The sequence below is a fragment of the Oratosquilla oratoria genome, chromosome 5 (genome assembly GCF_046742065.1).
Source record: "Oratosquilla oratoria isolate Oo_2021 chromosome 5, ASM4674206v1, whole genome shotgun sequence".
NCBI lineage: Eukaryota > Metazoa > Arthropoda > Malacostraca > Stomatopoda > Squillidae > Oratosquilla > Oratosquilla oratoria.
In genome coordinates this window covers 55,874,061-55,895,089 of record NC_134781.1, presented here as the reverse complement: position 1 = coordinate 55,895,089, position 21,029 = coordinate 55,874,061, and the positions used below count along the sequence as shown (strand labels likewise).

The 21,029-nt window shown below is 40.3% G+C and overlaps 1 protein-coding gene across 2 annotated transcripts in view; it reads right to left on the bottom strand.

The window, feature by feature from the left end:
* Positions 1-1,598: 1,598 nt before the first annotated feature.
* Positions 1,599-21,029, bottom strand: part of LOC143025503 (ubiquitin-conjugating enzyme E2 L3) — a 39,124-nt gene continuing 19,693 nt past the window's right edge. For both annotated transcript variants that reach the window (XM_076185268.1, XM_076185269.1), the window contains exon 5: positions 1,599-4,269. In XM_076185268.1, coding sequence (XP_076041383.1) covers positions 4,115-4,269 — 155 coding nt within the window. In that variant the 3' untranslated portion in view covers positions 1,599-4,114. The remainder of the gene's footprint in view (positions 4,270-21,029) is intronic.

Genomic DNA, 21,029 nt, shown 5'->3' with positions numbered 1-21,029 from the left:
TTAATGAGATTGGGGTTGCTGGCATTGACTGTAGTTCATGGATTTGATAACAATTATTACCCTCTGTAGGAAGGGTAGGTCATTGCTTCAGCATTAACGTTGTAGATTGTTCTTGAATGGGGGGGGGGGTGTCACTTTGCTTCTGTTCACAGGGGAGTGTTGTGGGGCAGGGCAGGAATTTGGCCGAGGGACTTTGGTTTTGGGAAGGCTGTGTTGCTTCTTTCCTGATGTTGTTGTTTGGCTATTATCATTATTCATGAGGCACTTGGGTGATTTTGCTGGAGAACCCCTAGCCAAGTTGGGCTTAGAAAGGCTATAATTTAAGGCACCTTTTCTAGCCTCCTCCCCATATGGGATGGGCAGTGGATAGAACTCCCAAGATGTGATACTCTAATTCTACCACAGGGTGACCACTGGGCTTACACCATTTGCTCTATGGATTATGACTACACGCTTCCAGAGATCACCATCTCCTTGCTCATGCCATCATGAACATCTGTGGGAGACTTTTGAAAGAATGAAGTTACTGTTAGGAGAAAAGTTTGTCTGTGACTTATAATAAATGCTAGTCTTAGTCACTACCTCACTCTCAGCATAAACTCCAGGATAGGAATTTTAGCTCAGGGGTACCACAAGTAGCAACTGATTTTTTTTCAAATTCCATTTCAAAATCCTGCTTGCTTCTTTATAGGCCGGGGATGAGACAGAGGACTACAAGACTTCAAAATGGGTTACATAACAAGTAGGAAAAACCTCACCCCTGAAGTCGTGTTCAAAACTCTCCTGTTTAAGTTGGGGGGGGGGGGGCCTGGTAAATTTTGGGTGGAAATGAAAATGACTTAAATATTAAGAATCAGAGTACATACATATACCTTTCTTCCTTATAAGTGGGGTGGGTGTGGCCTAATCAGGACATATACTTACCCTTCAGCTATTCCACACCCACTTGTTGGCCATCCTATCTCAGGTCAGAGGTAATGCAGGAAGACACAGCACCTCTACAGTTGCCAAAGCTGATTTACCTCATTGGTTCATTTAATGGTGACCTTTCCCCCTCATCCACTCTATCAGAGTAGACAAGGAATCCCTTAGGACTACTAAAGTTTCTCATCCACTATCCACTCACATCCATCTTGTGCCCTCTCCTTTCCTTGCTTGGCAGACATTCCCCTTGTATCCAAGGCCTCCTTCACCCCATCCAGCCTTCCCTTTATATTCACTCCATCCACCTCTGTTTTCCACTCTTTTTGCTTGTCATTCTGCATCCTTTCCATACTTTTGTTTGTCATTGTGCATCCCAGTATTCATCAACCCTACTCATCACCTATTTTTACACCCCATTCTCTGCTTCACCTTCCCATTTTTAACTATCAAGCCACCATATTTCTTAAGCATTCATATCACTAACACAATTAGGCTCCTTTCTGCTTTCCCTACATTCCATTTTTTGCTCAATACAGTGTGATGAGCACAATCACCTCTTCATAGTCTTCTCTTTGATTTCACCCCTAGTTACATATTTCTAATGATACTTTTCATCCTCACCCCCTACAAGACATCTACTTGCTTCCTTATACAGGTGTGAATAAAACTATACATGGGCTTGTACCTGATGTATTTCCTATAAAGCAAACAAGACTTGTTAATACCAAGGTGTAAATTGGTCATGGACCATTACTTCATTTTATCTATGTATTCTGGCTAAGATGAAGTCTCCTGCCACCAATTTCTGGAGGCTAGACACTTAAAATTCTTGATTTCCTATACATTTCATATTATCTGAAATTATTGCTGGTATAACCAGCTTCCGCAAATCCTAGGTGCCAAAAACCTGAGAATTACATGACATACTAAGGCATGTACATAAACCATGAATTTATGGTAGTAAAATTTGTCACTGTTCTGTTCACAGAAGTTGCTTACATCCCCTACGAGATGGTGAATGATGGGCATGATCTTGTGCTGGAGTATGTGTGTGAGCCCTCTGCCATCAAAATAAGTACTATGATAAGGGTGCCTACTTCAGTTAAATGTGAAGAACAGTAACTCTGAAAGACAAACCTAACAAAGAAGTTCCTTCACGGATGAGTAGATCTTGCATCGCATGAAGTTAATACCTTGGCACCTAATGAATGGTCTGTGTGTATTTATTTTTTTTATTCGTTAATTTTTTTGCTTTTGTATTAACCAATTGCAAAGCAATATGGGGGAATACAAGCCTATACATGATAGCATGTCTACTTGCAAAAATTGCAGGTCCAAACTTCCTCTGCATCACATTATTATAACCATTACTGGGAGTGAACAATTAGAACTTGTTCAGTTGCTGCAAAGATAGTCTTCCATAGGACTCATACAAATTCCACAAAAATAAAAACCTAAACAGTATACCAAGGGCCAGAGGGAAAAGCATCGTACATGAAAAAAGTAAAGAACAAATACAGATGCAATAAAGCTCCAAAATGTATGCTTTACACAGACTAGGTATTATAGAGGCAGTGCTTCCAAATAGAACACCTTCACCATTCACTACCACTGTCAATCAAGTTACACTCTGCATGCATTTCCCCTGGGAGAAAATAAAAATACAATGCTACATAAAAACTTTTGTTGGAAGTGAAAATTCTAACAAGATGGAAGATATGAAATAAAATCAATGAAGAAAGCTGACCTCTGTTTGACATGGTGTGGGCATCAAGGATCTATCAAGAGCAGGAGTTGGAAGTAACAAGTACGCTAATAATATGGTAATAATAATAATAATAATGATAATAATAATGATAATAATAATATAAAATGATCCCAGCCTGACAATATACAAAGATAGTAATCCATACAGCTAGGATATCACGTTCTACCTCGTACACCTGAATCCTTAGCATTATTATTATTTTTTTGTTTTGTTTTGTTTTGTTTTGTTTGGACAGACACCAACTGCATACACACCATTTTCTCTAGAAATGCAATGCCAACACTGTGTGACAGTATATGTGGTACTTCCAAGTTTTCCTATTTACACATTCTTGGTCCGTAGGGAACTTCAGAGAATGATCAAAGTCAATTCTAAATTCATTCAACAAACCAATTCTCAACCTGTATGACTAACCATTTCTAAAGAAATAATCATGTCGGTGATATTGCTCAACAGTTTTACTAGAATTCATTAAGATGTAAGGTAGAATAATCTTGGAAGGACCCTTACATCTCTTTCACCAATAATCAAAAACACAAAAAAAAAAAAAAAAAAAAAAAAAATTGAAAGAGAAAAGCACAATACAATTTCAACCTTAACTTTCTTGCATCTTTCATAAGTGAGTTTCTTAAAACTAATCATTGTAATGCAACATAATTTTCTTTCCCTTTAGTGGACATGTGAGCCATTCATAAATATGAATGCACCCCCCACCCCCCAAAAAAATCTAAATTTGACATCACAAGGTTTCCCTTCTAAAAGTAGAACCTAAGCACAGTAGTTCTCTAAGAGTCAAGAGAGGTCAAGCTGAAATGCCACCTCCATTTCACACCTCACTGATGCCGGGATGCTGGGACTTGTATCATGTTTGACCTATTCTTAATTGAAGGATCGGGTTTACGACGTTCACTCATGGACTGGAGTCATGCAAGGTCAGGTATCTAAACCAATGTGGGTTAGATACTTTCATACACGAAATTTGAAGTTCAGAGCCATGACTCAACACTTGGAAGGGAGGGTTGCATGAACTGATGGTAACCTGACAAGGGAACACCTGGGAGGTTATCCACATTCTGCTCTGCCAAAAATCTTGTTTTGCGAAGAAAAAGAAAAACACTTCTATAGGGATGGAATTTCTTACATGTAACTCTCCCTTGCTAGGAGTGATTCAATATACACCCAAAGTGCAAAACTACAAACACAGGAACTATGGGGGTCAGTGTGGGAAAAAAGAAAAAGAAAGAAAGAAAGAAAGAAAAAAGAAAAAAAAAAAAAAAAAAAAAAATCATATATCTATATAACTTGCCATATACACTAGAGAAACAAACCTAGGATATAGCCTAGCATCATCGGCTGCAAAAGCAAGAGCAGCATCCCAGCCACAGTGAAGCATTGCATTCATCACAGACTTTATACATGGCCTTAATCAGCAGGCCTTTTCTCGGAGTTCTTCTTTGTGAATTCTTCTGCATTCTTCATGAACTTTTTACGGTCCTTTGTGAATTCTTCTGCTAAATCTGCCCTCAGAGGGTGCTCTGGTTCGGGGTCGTTAACTAAACTAATGAGGGCTTCAATAACTGGAAGAGAAGACAAAAAATTTACTTCATAATTGAACATGTTGGGAATACTGAGAATGGGATGGTTGGGTAGGATTAAAAGGGCTTTGGGCAAATGGGAGACATGTGTTCAGCAGGGATGGGAGAATGGTACAAGTGGGTGTGAGTGAAGGGTGGTTGTGAATGGATGATAAATTGATGTAGTCTTAAGGGATTTCTTTTTGTCTACTCTGTGAATTCGAGTTGATGAGGAGGGAGGGTTGCCACATAATTAAGTGGTAGGGGTACATAATAATGAAGGAGGCTACAAAAGAACATAAGGCCTACACTAGGCAGTTCCATGACTATTACATTCTATCATCCCTATCCATCATATTATATAACCTACTCTTAAAACAATTGATATTTTCATAGCTCACTGCATGGTTACAAAGTTTATTACATTTGCTGACCACTCTAATGGTAAACCAGTTCTTGCTTATTTCATTCTTAAATCCATATTTGCCCAATCTAAATTCATTACTGCAAGACCTGCTCTGCTGTCATCTTGTTCGCATCACTCTAGTTAAAGCCCTTGATTGACTTCAACATTTCTATTAGATCACCCCCCAGATTCTGTGTCTTTCCAGAGTGTGTAAAACAAGGTACATAAGCCTGTCCTTGTAAGGTAAATTTCTGGGCCCATATATCATTATGGTCATTCTCTCCTGTACTAATTCTAATGAATTAATATTCATTTTATAGGACAAAGACCAAAACTGTACTGCATATTCATGGATGGGTTTTATGCCAGATAGTTTGATAACTATGTCCACACTTTTATTCATAACTGTCCTAGGAATGAAACCTAATGTTCTGTTAACTCTTCCTGGTGCTGATGCATTGTTTCCTAGATTTAAGGTCAGAACTCACTGGCACTCTCAAGTCTCTCTCCCACTCAGTTTTATCTAAAAAAGATGTTATCAAAGATATATCTGCTTTCTGGGATGTGTAAACCTACATTTAACACACTGCACTTTGAGATATCAAGTCCATTTGCCACTTCACCGACCATGTGAACAATATGTTAAGATCTTACTGCAGTATCCCATCTCCTGATCTAATTTGATGTCCTATTTCAGCATGGTCCACAAACTTACTAACATTAATAACAATCCCATTGTCCTAGTTGTTCATATATATAATGAACAATAAGGCACCCAAAACCAACCCCTGGAGAACTCCACTAGTAACACTCCCCTATTTGGATTTTACACCATTAGCTGTTTAATTTATACATGGATGGGGTGGTGCAAGGGTAATGGGTCGGGGATTGGAGATGGTTAAAGAAATGGAGAAAAGTGGGAGATAAGCCAGTTGTTGTTTGTGGCAGGATCAGAGGAGGGATTAAACACTCTGGTACAATGACACACATGTGGGCGTCATGAAGCAGGAGTGGGTACATGAGGATGCTGACATCAGCATCTTGATTATTATTTTTTGTAGTTGTAGTTGTTTTTTGGCTACCTCAATTGCAAAGGGGAAAAACCTTTGGTATATGTATGTAGTTATACAGGAGTTACCCCCAGATTCTGTGAACAGGTTTGATCACGTTTTCTGTGTTTATTATTACTAAGAGTAAAAGAGAATGAGAAATACAGTAGTGACTTTATATTTTATAATGCGTGTAGTGTGATGCATTGTTCACATGGCAGCCGATGCTGCATGCGAGAATTTGATTCATACTGAAGTGGTTAAGGAAGTTTGTGAAAGAGTTAGGGAAGGTGTGCAGAAGGAAGTTGAAGGTAAATGTGGGTAAAAGTAAGGTGATGAGATGTACAAGGGGAGAGTGTTGCAGCAAATTGGAAGTGATTATTATGGGAGAGAGCCTGGAGGAAGTGGGTAGTTTTAGATACTTGGGTGCAAATGTGGTGGGAAAGGGAGTGGAGGTAGAATGTAGATTGAGAAAAGCAAATAAATGCCTTGGGGGATTAAAAAGTGTAATGAGAAATAGATATTTGGGAATGGCTATTAAGAGGAGATTGTATGAAAGTATAATTGTGCCGACAGCACTGTATGGGGCAGAAACATGGAACATAAGAGAGGAAGAGAGGAGTTTGAATGTGTTTGAGATCAGGTGCCTGAGAGGTATGATAGGGGTTACTTGGCTGGATCGAGGGAGAAAAGAGGTGAGGAGGAGAACAGGGGTGGAAAGGAAGTTGAGAGATAAGGCTGATGAAAGAGTACTGGGATGGTTTGGTCACATGGAAAGAATGAGTGAAGAAAGATTACTAAAAGATGTGGAAGGAGTGAACACGAGGGGGCCACTAAGGATGAGATGGATGGATGGGGTTTGAGGCATTGGGAAAGAAGTGAATGTCTATTGAAGAAGGGAGGGGACAGAAGACAGGGATGAATGGAGAATGGTTGTGTATGGATGATGATTACAAAGGATTACAAAGGCGGAGCATGCCGACAGGAGACCTTTTGATCCATATCTAGGTCGGATGCAAAAAAAAAAATCATATTAATAAAAAATAATAATAAATAAAAACTATAATAATGTAAATAACAAATAAAATACACAAACAAATGCATAGGTATAGTTAAATAATAAACAAACAGGTAGATAGTAAATAATGATAAATTGACATATAACTAATAATAAATGAAAATCAGACAGTGATGCATGGGAGTGGGTGGGGGGTGGGGGGGGGTGAGGGAGTACATGTGAATGATAATTTGATGCAGCCCAAAGGGATTTCTCCCCATCTTCTCTTTTCCTGCATGAGGGGATGGAGGGGGGAGGGTCATTGCCGATTAAATGGAACAGCCTTGCTGTGGGTGTGCTATGTCTTGCTACACTTTCTCTGACCCAGGACAGTGGGTGAGATGCAGGAATGACCCATCATCCATAAGGAGCCAAGATAAGAGGGAGGGAGGTGAATGGGAGTGGAGTATGTGGGGATGGATTAGGTGGGAGTGGATTTTATGCCTTCGTTTTTTGGCTACCTCCCTTGTAAGGGGGAAATAGCCATTGGTATATGTAATAGAAACCCACTGGGTTTTTTTTTGCCATTAATCCATAATCTATTCCATTCAAACACTTTTCATCCTATAGCATGGGCTTTGACTTTATTCAAGTCTTTGGTGGGGCACCTTGTTGAACACTTTTTCAAAGTCAAGGTAAGTAACACCATAACTATCAATGATATCTGACACCTTGTAGACTAGGGTAAAAAGATAGAAGATTAATTACACATGACTTACCTTTGGCAAACTTATGCTGTGAGTGATGAATCAAATTACGTCTTTCATTGTGATCTCTGATTTCATTAGCTATTATTGAATCTATTAATACCATCTGGTGTACTAGCTGCATGTTATTGGGTTAAAATCTGCTCAGCAACATGCAACTGATACTTTAGGGTCTATATGGGGTGCCTGTATGGACCTGACCCACACATCATTTTGTCTCGGATAGAAGAAATCTCTATTCATAACAGAGAAATTATGTTACTTTATTATACTTCAAATGTCCTTCCATTATGCTGTCCCCCTACTCTCAATACTGTACTGTACCACTTCTCTGAATATACATTTTCAACCAGAACCCTAAGGTTTGGGTCTTTTAATATGTATGGGTGTGGTACAGATGAGAATAAAGGGGAAGAGATAGGAAGTATGCTTGTGAGAAGAAAGATGGGTGTGTTGGCATTGAGTGAAATTAAGTTATAGGGAGGAACGAGTTTGAGTTTTGGAGTGTAGCAGGAGTGAAGAAAGGACAAGGGAGAGAAGGGGTGGCTATATTAGTAAGTGAAGAGATGGGTAAGCATGTGGTAGAGTGGAAGGTTTCTTCTAGGTTAATGTAGATGAAGGTGAAACTGGGGATATGTGGGTCTTTGAGAAGAGTTTAGAGGAAAGGAAGGTTTTTTGGATGGATTTAAACAAATGTATACAGGGTTTAGGGAGAAACGTCAATGTAGTGGTATTAGGATGTCTCAATGCTACAGTAGAAGATGAACCAATAGAGTGGTTGGGAAGTGTGGAGTGTCAGGAAAAAAATTGTAGTGGAGAGTTGATGGTGGATGTGTGTCTAGAGAGTTGGTGATAGCTAACACAGTCTTTGGGAAAAAGGCAAGCATAAGTACACATGGGAGAGGGTGGTGGATGGGTGGTAGATGGGGCTTTAACCCATTCCATACGGTGCCGCCTACGTAGGCGTCATGAGGAGCAAGTGGATTCGTGACGCTGCCATATCGGCGTCTTGATTATATTTATTGTAGTCGCCCCTGTATTTTTACATTCTCCCAAATGTGCCCTGAATCCCATTCTCTGTGGTTTTCAAAATTCGCGGGTGAAAGAGAGAACGATCGATATAAGCGGTGACTATATTTTATGATGCGAGTATTATTACGACACGTCGTACGGCTGGCATTGGCTGCTGCCCGCGAGATTTAAGTCCGGAGTGAAGTGGTTAATAGACTATACAGTATATATAAATTCTATAGATCATGGACTAAAATCTATTGTCTTCAAATCTGCTGTTACAAAATGTGCAGAATGGCAAATAATCACTTAAACCAATTAGATATTCAAGAAGATTTAGATAAACTACAGCAATGGTCTGAAAAGTGGCTAATGAAATTTAACATAGGTAAAAGCAAGGTTATGCACATAGATAAAAATAACAGTATGATTACAAGTTATTTGGAAATTCATTAACAAAAGTGGATAGTGAAAAGGATCTCGGCATAATTATCAGTAACAATCTCAAATCATCCAAGTAGTGTATTTCAGCCTCTGAGAAAGCAAACAAGATTCTAGGACTGATTGCACAACCTTTTGATTTCAAAAGACTGTCTCATTATCAAGCTATAAATTGTTAGTTCATCCACATTTGGAATATGCTGTTTCTGTATGGTCACTGAATCTCATTAAAGACATTGACAGATTGGAAAAAGTACAATGGCGAATATAAAAAATAAATCACATGAAAATAGACTAAAACATAGTTTCAGAGGAATCAGTTTGTTGAGTGTAGTTGGGAAGGCTTATGGAAGGGCTTTGATTGAGAGGATTAGGAGAGAAACAGAGGGAGTAATTGGTGGGGAACAGTGTGGATTTAGGACAGGTAGGGGTTGAGTGGATCAGATTTTTGTGGTAAGGTAGATATGTGAGAAAGCTTAAGGAAAAGGTAAGGATGTTTTTTGGGCCTTTGGATTCGGAAAAGGCTTATGACAGGATAGACAGGTAGGCATTGTGGAAGGTTTTGTAGATACATGGTATAGGAGGAAAGCTGTTAAGAGCAGTCAAGAGTTTTTATGAGAGTAGTAGAGCCTGTGTTATAATTAGAAATGTAGAGAGTGAGTGGTTTAAGAGGTGGGACTTCATCATGGCTGTTCAATTTATACATGGATGGGGTGGTGCAAGAGGTAAATGCAAGGGTAATGGGCTGGGGAATGGAGATGATTAAAGAAAATGGAGAAAAATGGGAGATGAGCCAATTGTTGTTTGCTGACAACACTGCGCTTGTAGCATGATCAGAGGATAGATTAAGGAAGTTAGTGGAGTTTAGGAAGATGTTCAAAAGAAGGAATTTGAAGATAAATGTGGGTAAAAGCAAGGTGATGAGATGTACAAGAGGAGAGGATAGCACTAAATTGGAAGTGAGTATTAAGGGAGAGAGACTGGAGGAAGTGGATAGCTTTAGATACTTGGGGTCAAATGTGGTGGGAAAGGGAGGAGTGATGGAAAGTAGATGGAGAAATATAAGTAAATGCCTTAGGGGATGAAAAAGTGTAATGAGAAATAGCCATTTGGGAATGGACGCTAAGAGGAAATTGTATGAAGGGGTGACTGTGCTGACAGCACTGTATGGTGCAGAAACATGGAATATAACAAAAAAAGGATGATAGAAATGAGTTTAAATGTGTTCAAGATGAAATGTCTGAGAAGTGAGGAAGGGGTTACTAGGCTGGATAGAGTGAGAAATGAGGTCAGGAGGAGAGTGACGATTGAAGTGGAGTTGGAAGATAGTGTTGGTGAAAGAGTATTGGGATGGTTTGGAAAAATGGAAAGATTAGTAAAAGAAGTGAGGAAGGTAGAGATGGATGGAGTGAACATTGGGGGTAACCGAGGATGAGATGAATGGATAGGGTAAAAAGGGCATTGGAAAAGAGGAGGATGTCTGTTGAGGAAGGGAGAAGACAAAAGACAGGAGTGAGTGGTGGAGAATGATTCTGTATGGATAATGCTGTGATGCATGGAAGGGAATGGGTTAGGGAGTACATGTGAATATTTTGATGCAGCCCTGAGGGATTTTTCCATGTCTTCCCTTTTTCTGCATGAAAGGATGGAGAGCAGGGTCACCGATTAAATGAAGCAGCCTTACTGTGGGTGTGGTGTGACTTGCTGCATTGCTTCTGATCCAGGGTAGTGCACAATATGCATGGATGAGCTAAGAAAAAGAGGGAGGGAGGGGTTGTGAATGGAAGTGGAGTAAGGTATGTGGGGATGAAATGGGTGGGAGTGGATTTACACCTTTGACTCTGTCCCTTGTACTGGGGAAACGGTCATTGGTGTACATATGCATTACTGATTCTAGCATTTTACCTATAACTTATATCAAAGTGATTGGCCTAAGTTGTCCATACACAATTTATTACCCTTTTTGAAAACAGAGACAACATTTGCCTGTGCCAAAGAAACAGGCACAATTCCAGTGTCTACCGACTTACTAAATATTTCCGTTAACTGGTTGCAATTTCAAATTTACATTCTTTAAGCATTCTCAGAGAAATTTCATCTTGACCCGGGGATTTTGTAGCCGACTATCAGTCTGTTTGACTACTACTTCTTTACTGTGAGAAAATATTCATAAAATGCCTCGCTCATTTTTTCCTCCGAATCTATCAAGAAATCCTCATCATTTTTCCTGGCGATTATCCTTTTCTTTCCAGAGACTTGGAATTTAGGAAAAGTGGAGAGGAAAAATTTGAATGCATTTGAGATGAAATGTCCAAGAAGTATGGTAGGGGTTACAAGGTTGGATAGAGTGAGAAACAAGATGATGAGGAGAATGGGAATAGAAAAGATGGCAGGTAGAACTGATGAAAGAGTATTGGCATGTTTTGGACACATGGAATAAACGAGTGAAGAAAGATTAGTTAAAGAGGTGGAAGGCAGAGGTGGAGGGAAACTTGTTGTGGGGATGACTGAGGATGAAATGGATGGTGAGGTGAAAGGTGCAAGAGAGGAATGTCTGTTGATCAAGGAAGGGAGAAGGTAGGAGATAGGGGTGAGTGGAGAATGGCTGTGTATGGATGATACTGTGATGCAAGAAAGGGAGGGGATGGGGTGATTAGGGAGTGGTTGTGTGAATGATATTTTGATGCAGCCTGAAGGGATTTCTTCACCCCACTTTTTTTTTTCTGCACCAATTATGGAGAAGGGGAGAAGCCAATTAATTGGAGTGGCCTTGCTGTGGACATGATGTGTCTTGCTGCACTGCTTCTGACCCAGGGCAGTGGGTGGGATAAAGGGATGAACTATCATCCATGAGGACTTAAGATGAGGAGGAACGGGTGATGGATGGGAGTGGGTATATGTCCTTTGACTTGGCTACCTCCTTGTCGAGAGGGAAAACCTTTGGTATGTAGATATAGAGATGAAAGAAACCCTTTGGGTTGGATCTCGCTTGTCTGGCAACTTTAATTTCATAGTTATGTTTCGCTGTGTGCATATTCTTTTTAACCAGTCTAACCATATTGTTATGCTTAGACATCCAGCCTTGGATGTCAGGCCCTGCTGTGGAGCTGCTGTGCCTTGCTGCACTGCTTCTTACCTAGGCAGTGGGTGGAGAGGAATAGCCTTTCATCCACAAGGAGTTACGATAAAAACAACAAAAGGGTGTTGGATGGGTAAAGGGTGGGTGCATGCCTTGTCAGGCCACCCCGCTTATAATGGGGAAAGGGTCTTTTTTATATATCTACGTAATTATTTGCTTCAGAGTTTCATCGATTGGATAACCACTACATGAGAGTACAGCAATGGTCCTTGGACCTTGCCATTAATCTCACTGGGAAGAAACACTGTACTGCTGTCTGTGTTGTACTAGTGTGAGACTGTTTTTGTTACTACCCAGGTGGAGGAGGAGTGGAGCATTTGCCAGGAATCATCTCTCCACATGCAAAAAGTGGAGTATAGCTGAAGGTGGTAGAGATATTGAGCCTGATCCAGAGATCAAGTGCCAAATTCCTCTGAGGTGAGAGGGCTAACAGAATTTGAAGATGAGTGACACAGACAATGCTGCCTCACAGGATGCCAATGACCCAGACTCCCTAATTCAACTATGGAGTTAAATAAGTCATTGCACAAAAGAATGCTTCAGAGGCAAAATTATTACCTACAGTTCACCAGCATGTATTATTAAAGATGGGAGGACTTTAAGTGGTCATGGAAGTTAATTAAGAAATACCACATGTCAAAAGGATGTGAAGAAATACATTTTTCCATATTGATGTATAAACATGTGGAATAGGTTAGAAGGTGATATAGTCCAAGCTCAAACAATACACGAGTTCAAATCTAAATATGATAATTGGAAATCAAAGATATAGATTAAGTTGGAACTGTACATGAATTTAAGTCTAGATATGTTAAGAAATTAGAGAACAGGAGATGGGACCCAATGAGTGTTGCTCGTTTCCTGTATGATACAATTAGGTAAATACGATATTGCAATGCTGGAAAATGATCTTGGTGTTAATTCAGCTGACTGGAAGTGGACATAATTCGAAGTATCTATGTGTCGTGTCAGAATTTGTTATGCTGTGAGGCAATCATAGTTTGCAAATGAGTTTTGTCTTCTGTAGAAAAATGTGAAAAGATGATAGGGGTATTGGCTTACCTAAAAATAGGTGTAGCATGCCTTGTTTGAGGTCAGTGGGAGAGTAGATGGTTGTTGTGAGGGACTGTGTGGATGGGTCATTCTAATGTGGAACTGTAAGGGTAATACCACATGGATTGGTTGGACTTGTTTTGGACTATGATTTACAGTAATTCCTATCCTGAGCAGTGTGGTGATAGGGATGACCCTTCATCCATAGGAGCTAAGATGGGAGAGACAATGATTGGGTTTTCGAATGGGTATGAATTGAGTACAGTACGAATACATGGTCTCACTATTATTGGGATGGTTTGAACACATGGAAAGAATGGGTGAAAAAAGATTAGCAAATGAGGTTTGGAAGGCAGAGGTGGATGGAGTGAACTTGAGGGGATGACTGTGGATGAGACAGATGGATGGGGTGAAAGGGGCTTTGAGCAGGAGGGGAACATCTGTTGAGCAAGGAAGGGAGAAGGCAGGGGATAGGGATGAGTGGAGAATGGCTGTGTATGGATGATATTTTCTCACAGTCTTCCCTCTTTTCTATGTTGAGCATGAAAGGGAGAGGGCAGGGGCTGGTAGTGTATGGATGATATTTTGACAACCCAAAGGATTTTCTCGTCTTCTTTAATTTCCGCATAAGTGGATGGAGAGGGGTAGTGTGTGCGTGTGTGTGTATATTTACCTAGTTGTATTGTATGGGAAGGGAACTATGCTCAGTGACCTGTCTTTGTATCTTTCAGCATCTAGTTTGTTCTTAAATTCTTGTATAGTTTTTGCACACACTGTTGCCTCATCCAATTTGTTCTAGACATCTACTACTCTGTGTACGAAACTATTCTTTTTCAGATCTCTTCTAAAACTATCCTTTTAAAATTTCTTCTCATGTCCTCCCTCTCTTTCTCCCTCCATCCCTTTCATAATTCTGTATATGGCCAGTAGATCTCTTTCTCTTCTTTGTTCCAGGGTTGGTAGTTCCACTTTGGACAATCTTTGTTTGTATGTCAATTGCCATGTTTGTCATTGGTCTTTGGAGTCTTTCTAATTTCTTTATATTCTTTTTTTTTTCTGGGTGTCCAAAGTGTCACAGTGTACTCCAATCTTGGTCTTATCAGTATGACTAATATTTTCTTAACCATTACCTCATCCAAGTAGTCAAAGGCCACTTTTATTGATCTTAGTAAATTGAGGGTTTCTCCAACTATTTTGTAAATATGCTTGTTTGGTGACATGTCTTTATCAATAATTACTCCCAAGTCCTTTTCCATGCTAACTTTTTTTTTTTTTTGTATCAATTTTATATTGCCCTGATATTCTATTTCTACTTTTTCCAAACTCCATTATACTACATTTTTTTATGTTGAAGTTCACTTCCCACTTTTGGCTCCATTCACAGACTTTATCCAGGTCTCTGTAGTGATTCACAGTTCTGTACTTAGTAGTTTCACATCATTTGCAAAGAAGTTCATATAATATTCTACACCATCCATGTCATATATATGGCAAACACTATTGGGGCTAATGCAAAACCTTATTGGGACTCTACTTATCATTTCTTCCTAGTTTGAGTTTTTGTCTCTAAGTACCACCCTCATTTTTCTCCTGTTCAAGAAATCTTCCATCCATTTCAATAACTTTCGTTGTACACCTATTATTTCAATTTTTTTTGTAGCTTTTTGTGTGTTACTTTATCAAAATGCCTTTTGCAAATCTAGGAAAGCACAATCAGCCCACCCATCCCTTTCTTGCATGGTTTCTATTAGCTTTGAGTAAAAACAAGTCAAGTTAGTGGCACATGATCTTCTGTGTCTTAAGTCAAATTGTTTTGGATTACGTATATTATTTTCTTCCAGATGATCTACTTTTGATCATTTTTTCACATATTTTAGCTATTGTGTTTGTAAGGGAGACTGGTCTATAGTTTGTTGGGTCTTCTTTACCTCCCCCTTTATATATTGGTACAATATTTGCATTTTTCCAATCTTGTGTTACCTTTCCCTCTTTGAGTGAGTAATCAATTAATAGTATGTATTTTGTCCGTTAGTTCATCTATACATTCTTTTAGTATCCAATTTGCAATTCCATCTGGACCATGTGATTTCCTGACATCAAGGTTTATTATTTGGTCCCTTATTTCCTTCTGTGTCACAATTATTTCTTTCATGGGAGGGATCTTTCTGTCCTTCATCCCAATTTTGTGTACTTTCAATTGTGAATACAGATTTAAAATGTTTGTTCATAATTTCAGCCATTTCTACATCTATATATTCGTCATTCCCTTGACGCAGTTTCACTATTTCTTGTTTATCTTTTAATTTACCATTCACATACCTGTAGAATAGTTTAGGTTGGTCCTTGCATTTGTCTATTATTTCTTTTTCATAGTTTTTTTTTCTTCCCTGCATATTTTTGCGTATTCATTTCTAGTTTGCTTTTTCAGCAAACTAAGAAATGAATATGCAAAAATATGCAGGGAAGTTGTGATGCATGAAGTGGAATAGGGGGTGAAGTAGTATGTGTGAGCAATTTCTGACGCAGCCCGAAGGGATTTCTCCCCGTCTTCTCCTTTATGCATGGGGGGACGGAGATTTAATGAAGCGGCCTTGCTGTGGATGTGCTGTGTCTTGCGACACTGCTTCTGACCCAGGAGGTGCAAAGATGAGAGGGAGGGTGCAGGGGTGTGGAGTGTATTCAGGGATGGAATGGGTGACCATAGTGTTGCTGCATACTCCAGTTTGGGCCTTATCAGTGTGACTAGTATTTTCTTTACCATTTCTTCATTCAAGTAAGTAAAAGCAACTTTTATTGATCTTAGCAAGTGATATGTTTCACTGACAATTTTGTTAATATGTTTGTCAGGGGACATATCTTTATTGATGATCACTCTCAGGTCTTTTTCAGATCCCACTTTCTTTACTTCCTTTTCACCAATTTTGTACTGTCCTCTATCCTTTTTTACTTTTTCCAAATTCCATTATGCTACATTTTTCCCGTGTTTAAGTCCACTTCCCATTTTGACTTCATTCCCAGACACTGTTCAGATCTCTCCGTAGTGAGTCACAATCCGTTTCAGTACTTGCTTTAACAATTTTGTGTCATCTGTAAAGCTCATGTAACATTTCACAACTTTGTCCATGTCATTCACATAGCAAACATTATTGGAGCCAATACTGATCCTTGTGGAACTCCACTAATTACCTCTACCCAAGTAGAACTCTCATCTCTGAGCACTACCCTCATTTTTCTTCCATGCAAAAAGTCCTCCATCCATTTCAATAGTTTACCTTGTATCCCTCCTATGGTTTCCAGTTTTCTTAATAGTTTTTTGTGAGGGACTTTATCAAAAGCTTTTTGTAGATCTAGGAGCGCAATCTTTGAGGGGACGGATGGGGGTGGGGGGTCACTGAATTAATGAAGTGGCCTTGCTGTGGATGTGGTGTGTCTTGCGATACTACTTCTGACCCAAGGCAGTGGACAAGATGCAGGGATGACTTGTCATCCAGGAGGTGCCAAGATAAGAGGGAGGGAAGAGGGTAGAGGGGAGTGGGGTATGTAGGGAATGGAATGGGTGGGAGTGGTTTCTATGCCTTTGTCTTGTGTCTACCTCCCGTGTATGGGGGAAAAAAAAACCTTTGGTATATGTATGTAGGAGTGCAATCAGCCCATCCATCCATTTATTGTATTATATCTAGTAGTCTTGAGTAAAAACGGATAAAATTTGTGGTACATGATCTTCCCTGTCTACATCCGAATTGTCTCAGATTATATTGTTCTCCTCCAGATGTTTTATCCATCTACTTTCTATAGCTCTTCCACAAATATTAGCCACCATGCTTGTAAGGGAAACCAGTCTGTAATTTGTTTGGTCTTCCTTATTTCCTCCTTTATAAATTGGCACAATATCAGCATTTTTCCAATCTTCTGGTACTTTCCCTTCTTTGAGTGAGCTACTTATGTTATATATTTTGTCTGTCAGCACTTTTTTTTTTTTTTACATTCTTTTAATATCCAATTTGCTATTCCATCCTGGCCGTGCAATTTCCCGACATCAAGGTTCATTATTTGATCCATTATTTCTTTCCGTGTTACTATTATTTCCTTCAAGGGGGGGGGAGAGAGAGAGAGAGAGAGAGAGAGAGAGAGAGAGAGAGAGAGAGAGAGAGCTTCTCTCCCTTCATCCCAATGTTGCATTTTTCCTCTAGTGAAAACAGAAGTGAGGCATTTGCTATTTTTTAGCTCACCATTTACATACCTATAGAATAGTTTTGGCTGATCCTTACATTTTTCTATTATATCTTTTTCCTTCCCTGCATATTTTTACATATTCGTTCCTTTAATATATATTTGCCACTTTCTAGTTTTTTTGTCTTTTCTCAATCTTTTCCAAGCTTTATCTCTTGTCTTTTGCTTCACCTCACCTTCTATTAAACCAGCACTTGATATACATCTTTTCCTGTTTTGCTTTGACATATCTACCTACATACATATCAAGGCTTTTTCCCCCTTACAAGGGAGGTAGCCAAAAAGGAAAAGGCATAAAATCATTCCCACCCATTCCATCCCTGAATACACTCCACCCTCCCTCTTATCTTAGCACCTCCTGGATGACGGGTCATCCCTGCACCTTGTCCACTGCCCTGGGTCAGAAGCAGTGTTGCAAGACACAGCACATCCACAGCAAGGCCGCTTCATTAAATCGGCGACCCCCCCTCTCTGTCCCCCCATTGCATAAAAGAAGACGGGGAGAAATCCCTTCGGGCTGCGTCAAATTTTGCTCACACATACTACCTCACCCCCCAACCCCCCCGCCCATTCCACCTCATGCATCACAACATCATCCATATACAACCATTCTCCATTCACCCCTGTCATCTGTCCTCTCCCGTCCTTCCTCAACAGACATTTCCCTCTTCACCAAAGCCCCCTTCACCCCATCCATCCACCTCATCCTAGGACGTCCCCTCATGTTCACTCCCTCCACATCTGCCTTCCATACCTCTTTTACTAGTCTTTCTTCACTCATTCTTTCCATGTGTCCAAACCATCCTAATACTCTCTCATCAACCCTATCTCCCAACTCCCTTTCCACCCCTGTTCTCCTCCTCACCTCCTCATTTCTCACTCTATCCAGCCTAGTAACCCCTATCATACTTCTCACACACCTCATCTCAAACAAATTCAAACTCCTTCTCTCTTCCTCTCTTATGTTCCATGTTTCTGCCCCATACAGTGCTGTTGGCACAATCACTCCTTCATACAGTCTCCTCTTAGCATCCATTCCCAAATGTCTATTCCTCATTACACTCTTTAATCCACCAAGGCATTTACTTGCTTCTCTCAATCTACATTCTACCTCCACCTTTTCCTGCCACATTTGCACCCAAGTATCTAAAACTATCCACTTCCTCCAGTCGCTCTCCCTTAATGCTCACTTCCAGTCTACTGCCACTTTCACCCCTTGTACATCTCATCACCTTACTTTTACCCACATCTATCTTTAGCTTTCTTCTATCACATAGTCTCCCAAACTCTGTCACCAACTTCCTCAATCCCTCCTCCGATCCTGCCACAAGCGCAGTGTCATCCGCAAACAACAGCTGGCTCACCTCCCACTTTTCTCCATTTTCTTTAACCATCTCCAATCCCTGACCCACTACCCTTGCATTTACCTCTCGCACTACCCCATCCATGTATAAGTTGAACAGCCAGGGCGACATAACGCATCCTTGATGAAGTCCCACCTTTACCTTGAACCACTCACTCTCTCCATTTCTAATCCTGATACAAGCTCTACTACTCTCATAAAAACTCTTGACAGCTCCCAGAAGCTTTCCTCCTATCCCGTATATCTGCATAACCTCCCACAGTGCCTTTCTGTCTACCCTATCCTAAGCCTTTTCCAGATCCATAAAAGCCCAAAAAACATCCTTCCCCTTTCCTATAGCTTTCTCACATATCTGTCTTACCACAAAGATCTGATCTACACAACCTCTACCCGTCCTAAATCCACACTGTTCCTCACCAATTACTCCCTCTGTTCCTCTCCTAATCCTCTCAATCAAGATCCTCCCATAAGCCTTCCCAACTACACTTAACAAGCTAATTCCTCTGAAACTACTACATTGACACTTGTCCCCTTTTCCCTTGTAAAGAGGAACTATACAGGCACTCCTCCGGTCCTCCGGCACTCTACCCTCTCTCCAGCAAACATTAAATAACCTCATCAGCCAGTCCCATCGCTGCACCTCCTTTTTTTTTTAGACATTCTGCATGGCATCCATCCAGACCAGGTGCCTTACCTGCTTTCATCATCTTAACAACTGCCTTCACTTCATCCTTCCTTATTTCTCCTCCATTTTCCTCACTCATCACGGTCATTTTCTTAGCATTTCCCACTGCAACTATCTTTCCCTCCCTATCCTCCTTCACATTTAGCAACTCCCTAAAATATTCTGCCCATCTTCACCTTACTGCCTTCTCTTCCATTATCATCTCTCCATCTGCACCTTTTACCTTTTCTTCTCTACTTGATTCGCCTCCTCCTCCTCTCTTAATTTCTTTCCAAAACATCTTTTTATTACTTTCAAAAATTTCTGTCATACTCTTACCCCATTTCACATCTGCTCTCCTCTTTGCCTCCTTTACATTTTTCTTTACTTCTCTTTTCTTTTCTTTGTACCTCTCATATGACTCCCTTGTCCTATTTTGTAACCAATCTGTGAAAGCTCACTTCTTCTCTTCTACAACTTTCCTTGTTTCCTCATCCCACCATTCACTACCCTTCCTTCTATTTTCTCCTGTCTTTCTTGTTCCACACACCATCCTTGCACACTTTGTGACTCTCTCCTTGAACCATCCCCATTCCTCCTCCACACCTAGTTCTACTCTATCCTTCACTCCCTCTCACTCCTCATTCAGCTTCTTTTTTGTACTCCTCCTCCTTTTCATTCAGAGAGTTCACTCTAAGAACCTCCCTACCTTTTGTCCCTTTCCTCTTTCTCCATCTATCCTCCACTCTCAACTTACCTTCCACCAAAAAATGATCTGATATTCCCCCACCCTCTCCCCTTAGCACATGTACATCCTTAACTCTTCCTATCATAATCCTATTTACCACTACATAATCCTATTTACCACTACATAATCCATTAACGCTCTATCTACCACCCTTCCATCCACCACCCTCTCCTATGTGTACTTATGCTTGACTTTCTTCTGAAACACTGTATTTGCTATCATCAACTCTATAGACACATTTCCACCATCAACTCTCCACTACGATTCTTTCCTGGAACTACACATTTCCCAACCACTCCATCAATTGGACCATTTCCTACCCTAGCATTAAGGTCTCCCAGTACTATTACATTGACATTTCTCCCTAAATCCTCTATGCACTCATTTAAATCTATCCAAAAAGCCTCCCTTTCTTATACACTCTTCTCATTGCCAGGCCCTTATGCACTTACAAAGACCCACATCTCCTTTCCCAGTTTCACCTTCATCCACATTATCCTTGAGGAAACCTCCTTCCACTCCACTACACGTTTACCTATCTCTTCACTTACTAGAATAGCCACCCCTTCCCTCCCTCGCCCTCTCTTCACTCCTGATAACCTCCCACTTACACTCACCCTTCCCTTTCAACTTAGTTTCACTCAAAGCCAACACATCCATCTTTCTTCTCACAAACATACTACCTATCTCTTCCCTTTTACTCTCATCTGTACCACATCCATGCACATTAAAAGACCCAAACCTTAGGGTGCTGGTCGGAAAACTCCCAGACCCTCTTATGCCTTTACTTTTTCTTTTAGGAATGTCCCCTGTGGGGCTACAAGGAGAAGGATGCCTAGTCCCAATCCCCGTCCCTTTCTTCTCGCCTCTTACGATCCAAGTGGGAATACTTGGT